General features: G+C 50.8%; 1 protein-coding gene across 1 annotated transcript; it reads right to left on the reverse strand.

Annotated features, from left to right (window-relative positions):
* Positions 1–1,897: 1,897 nt before the first annotated feature.
* On the reverse strand, positions 1,898–3,375 carry LOC123134237 (transcription factor MYB57-like). Its single transcript, XM_044553519.1, has 3 exons — positions 3,003–3,375; positions 2,722–2,851; positions 1,898–2,609 (listed from the first exon to the last, which is right to left on the reverse strand). The coding sequence occupies exons 1-3, from the start codon at positions 3,136–3,138 to the stop codon at positions 2,051–2,053; spliced, it is 825 nt and encodes a 274-aa protein (XP_044409454.1). The 5' UTR covers positions 3,139–3,375; the 3' UTR covers positions 1,898–2,050.
* Between the last annotated feature and the right edge of the window lie 1,546 nt (positions 3,376–4,921).

Genomic DNA, 4,921 nt, shown 5'->3' on the forward strand with positions numbered 1-4,921 from the left:
CCTCCACAGCTAGCTTCCCACCGCCGCTCTCTCTCTCGTCGTGGTCACCGTCGTGCTCTCTGTCGCCGTGGTCACCGCCGCTGTCTGTCACCTGCTTATATAGCACACCCGCAACGGCTCTCTGCTCAATGGCTCTCTGCTGGGTCCCACAAGCCACGCGTGCAACGGTCTGATCGTCTAGGGTGCTCTGTCGCCTGGTCCCACCTGTAAGGGCCGAGTCAAAAGGTTGACCTGACGGAGACGACAGAGCTCACAGAACAAGTTGGTGCGCACGGACTAGGGGCAAAACTGAGCATGATTCGCATCTGAGAGCAAAACTGAGCACATGAACACCACTAAGGGCAAAATGATAATTAACCCTGTAAAATATGATTCGTGAGAATAGAACAAAAGTCGATTATGACAGAGGGTATAACTATTGTCCAGAGAGTATATAATACATCAAATACATAATGACAGAATTACATGGATTAGATAAAAAGGTATTCCTTTTGATACGTATAATTTTCTGTTTTTAAATATAAGACGTCTTGACGGTTCAATTTATAAAATGACAAAACGTCTTATTATTTAGAAACGGAGAAAGCAAAAGTTAGACGCAGAGTAAACTGTAACGGAGAGGAGTACGTGAGCTAGGTGGCTCGGGTGCACCTTTGAACACCTGCCTTTTCTTTGGTCTCCTATCTTTCCAAAGGAAAAAAAAAACTAGTATAGATTATTTTCTTTCCCTAAAAAAGTTGCTCTAAAATATAATGAATTTAGCCATCGTGGCAGCCAGGCTAGTCGAAGTGGGGGCTCTAGTTGGCGACGCATCCTTATCCGGCAAAAATGACAAATTTGACCTCGGGGCTAAACTAATTCACAAAGTAAACTGCATTTGAAAAAATTTCACTCGGCTAACCCTTTTGTGCAGCGCCTGACAACTAGGCGTCGCACGACACTGTGCAGCGCCTGACTGACAGGCGCTACACGTCTTGCCATCGTCGTACCCTCGAAAAATGCTAAGTCAGTGTGTAACGCCTAAGAGCTAGACGTTGCACTTTGCAACGCCTGAGGGTAGGCGCTATACTATGTCGTGCAACGCCTGAGCTCTTGGCGCTGCATGAGTGGCCAACACACGCGGAACTGGCTAGCTTGTGCATCGTGCATGCATGCATGCTGCATGCATGGGTCTGGCCTCGCCGCTAACTGTACCTGGGCGAACCAGCAAAGCCGCAATGATTATGATGTTTAGCGACCCCCATGCCGACGCGACCCGCACCGGTACATATATATACGGTTCTCGGGCTGGGCGAGCGGTGGCTTGGGCCTATACCGCTCCCCTATGCATGCGTATGACGCGCCGATCCACTGCACAATGTCTTTGTTTAAAAAAAAACCGCACAGTGTCTAGCTGGCCAGCAGCAGCTAGCTGTAGCTGTGTGTGTATGTGCATGCATAGTGGGTTGACACGTCCAATTAATGGGCCTCTGACCTGCTCAGTTTTGGGGCGCGTACGAACTCCAGGATATGCGAACAAGGTTTTCTTTTCTCGTAAAAATGAAAAACCCAAAGCGACTACTACGCGAATAGGGATCGGATCGATGGGGAAGCAGCAGCTATCCATCATCACGTCACCTACTGGTAGGATTCGTTGCTACAGCCAGCCTACAGAGGCGCAGAGGACACAACAATGGCCGTGGAAGTGTACCGCGTGTTGGCCACCAGTGCAACGCCTATACGCTAGGCGCTACACTGTATAGTGCAGCGCCTAGCTCTTAGGCATTGCACACTGACTTAGCATTTTTCAGTCAGTCCTGGATGCGACGATGGTCAGGCATGTAGCGCCTGTGAGTCAGGCGTGGCACAGTGTAGTGTGATGTCAAGATGTCGGGCGCTACACAAAAGGGTCAGCTGAGTGAATTTTTTTCAATAGTAGTTCAGTTTGTGAATTAGTTTCGTCCTGAGGTCAGATTTATCATTTTTGCCTCCTTATCCACCAACACCACACGTACATAGCCGCTACGTGTACCCTCCACAGCATAGGCTAATTGCCATTGTATATGCTAGGCTAGTAGAAAGCGAGTCCGTGATCTTGGAGCAAAGCGAAGCTGCCCCAGCCGCACGCGCCGCCACCATCGACGTCATCTACAACGTCGACGTCGTCGAGGTTCCACAGGCTGCCCCAGGTGGCGCCGCAGGAGGTGATCTCCCCGCTGGACCCCGCGTCGCTGGTGGCGCCGTCGCCGCCGTCGAGGAGGAAGTAGGCCGACATCGACATGGGGTGGTGGTCGTACTGCAGGAAATCGTCCGTGTCCGCCATGTCTCGCATCATCGCTAGGTCGTCGTCCTGCGCCGGCGGCGGCGTTGGCCGTGTCGTCGCTTCATCTGCGTGCTGGATCGCCGCGCCGCCGCCGGTGTTGTCCGCGCTAGCAGTGCCGTCGTCGTCCTGTACGTCGCGCTGGTGCTCGTGATGACCTTGCATGATCTCGCGGCGCTGCTTGAGGAAGCGCGCCCTGGCGCGCTCGATGTTCTTGGACGACGGCTTCCCCTTCTTGAAGTGCGTCCTCCAGTAGTTCTTGATCTCGTTGTCCGTCCGGCCGGGGAGGCTACGCGCAATCGTCGACCATCTGGCAGATCGATCATCACAAATTAAGTGCATGTGTTTATCAGCTCGATCCCATCGATCATGGCGTGCATGCGCATCCGCAGACCAAAGAAAATGATTTCTGTAGGTGGTACCTGTTTCCCCACAAGGCATGGAGCTCGAGTATGACACTCTCCTCCTGTGGCGTAATCTTGCCTCTCTTGAGGTCAGGCCGCAGGTAATTCACCCACCGGAGCCTGCAGCTCTTCCCGCTTCTCTTCAAACCTGCAGCAAAACGAGATTAGCTTAGCTAGCTCCCAGCTAGAGCCCCAGTAGACGAAGCAGCACTATTGGGCATTGACGAACTTGCATGCGCACGTACGTATACGCATGCAGTCCAAATTAAAGAACACGAATGATCATGATCATTGCGCACCTGTGAGCTTGGCGACAGAATTCCACCTCCCTTCTCCCTGCTGCCGAACATAGCCGAGCAGCAGCTTGTCTTCCTGCGCCGTCCACGGCCCTTTCCTCCACCCTCCCTCCTCCCTTCCCCAGCCAAACTGCTCCATTCCAACAATCACTTGCAACAATTACTACTCGTAATCGAGCTGTAGACTTAGACTCCCCCAGGGAGGAGGAGAGAGCTAGTGAGGCGAGGTGGTGTGCAACAAACCAAGCGTGCTATAGCTGCATATATACTAGCGCGCTGCGTAGGGGCGCCGGGTCACCGGTCACCGCAGGTCAGGTCACTGTCAGGGACACTCCACTGTCACTACCCCCTGATCGACGAGGTGGCAAGGGAATCGTCTGCCGGAAATGCCCCGACGGCCGGCGATCGGTGTCGCGGCTAATTCTGATCCACCTTTTGCTCCTCTTTTTCTAGACAGGCATGATGATGGATTACCGACTTACCGTAGGTTTCCTGCCGAAAGCGCGGCCTCAGCGCCTAGCTTAGCTGCGTTTTTTGTTTGGGTGTTGCTTTGTGTAGCCACGACAGGGACAAACCGTGGATGTTTCCTAGCTTGTAGCTAGCCGGCCATCGTTCCAGCCTCCTGCTCCTGGTGCGGCAGATCGATCGTACTACTGACTCTTGCAACAGTTTTTGCTAGCCCTCCTATCCTTCGTGCGATGGAGATGATTGATCAGCAATAATATCGCATGAAGTTTGGGCTTAATAATTTTTGGGTACTATCTCATTTTTAGTTACCTTGTCTCGTGTGGCGCATCTAGATCTAGTCGACGAACAACATGATGCTGGCATAGATTTGGTGCTGTTAACAATAGTGCTAGTGCATCTTCTTTTCTTTTCCTAGCTAAAAGATTAGCACCAGTGCATCATTGAACGTGGGTTCGAAGATTCGTTCTAGAAAGAGCTAGGGTGTGTTTCGTACGTTTTATGTGCATTGCTCTACGTGTGGCCATACAAGAGGACGTGTAGTGCTGTCGTGTACGGGGGTTGTGGATCGTGGCAACATATCCACGTTAGCCTTTTCCTTTTACAAAGTCCCTACATTCATGTTACGTATTTATAAACTGAAGTACAGAGATTTCAAAATATAAACAGAAGTACAAAGGTGGGACCAGCTTGTCCTATTTATACATACAACCTCGAAGAAAAAATAATTCCAATAACACTACTACGCAAAGGCTCATATCAGACATTTTGTTTGCATGGTAATACGTGTCTCATTTATATCATAAAGATCATCGTACAAGCCACGTGTAAACTGACCTGACAAAACTGAAAAGACAGCAAAACGCTAGCCTTTACACAAAGGAGCAACAACCATGAAGTAAAATTACAACCAAGACCAAAGAAACCTTTGAACTTGACACCAACGCCCATCACCTGCCTCTGAGAACACCATAGTAGCCACCAAAAGAAAAAAAATGACGGATCACCTTCACACCCGAGCTCGAAGCGGCTCCATCGCTGATATGCAGCTTTACGGACCTCCAAGGTGGCTCACCAAAAGCGAAACCATTACCGTTGAACAAATCAGACCGGGGCAACACCCCAGACACGCCATCGAACCCCAGATCTGGCACCCCCATGCGACTAAGACGCCGGAGGAGAAAACCACACCTACCATCCACGAACCACGAATCTAGCACACGATTCACCATCTTCCAGATGCCTCCGATGCAGACCACAATCTGCATCCGCTCCTGGACTACCTCCCAGGACATATCAGACATTTCATATCAGACATTTCATCAAGAGCTTTTCTACACCTACATATAGTTACGTTGGGAGAGAGGTTACGTAATGATTTGGCAGCACTTAATTGGTATTAGTGTGGGTGCGGGGCCCACCCTAAAATTCAGGGGGGGGGAGGTTTGATTGCTGGA

The sequence above is a fragment of the Triticum aestivum genome, chromosome 6B, assembly GCF_018294505.1.
Source record: "Triticum aestivum cultivar Chinese Spring chromosome 6B, IWGSC CS RefSeq v2.1, whole genome shotgun sequence".
Lineage (NCBI taxonomy): Eukaryota > Viridiplantae > Streptophyta > Magnoliopsida > Poales > Poaceae > Triticum > Triticum aestivum.

Bases quoted from the DNA above. Each gene is read 5' to 3' on its own strand.
- LOC123134237 (XM_044553519.1), bottom strand. From the start codon at position 3,138: ATGGAGCAGTTTGGCTGGGGAAGGGAGGAGGGAGGGTGGAGGAAAGGG. The intron at 2,852-3,002 runs GTGCGCAATGAT...GTTTTGCTGCAG, and splicing joins TTCTGTCGCCAAGCTCACAG to GTTTGAAGAGAAGCGGGAAG. The intron at 2,610-2,721 runs GTACCACCTACA...TCGATCTGCCAG, and splicing joins CATGCCTTGTGGGGAAACAG to ATGGTCGACGATTGCGCGTA.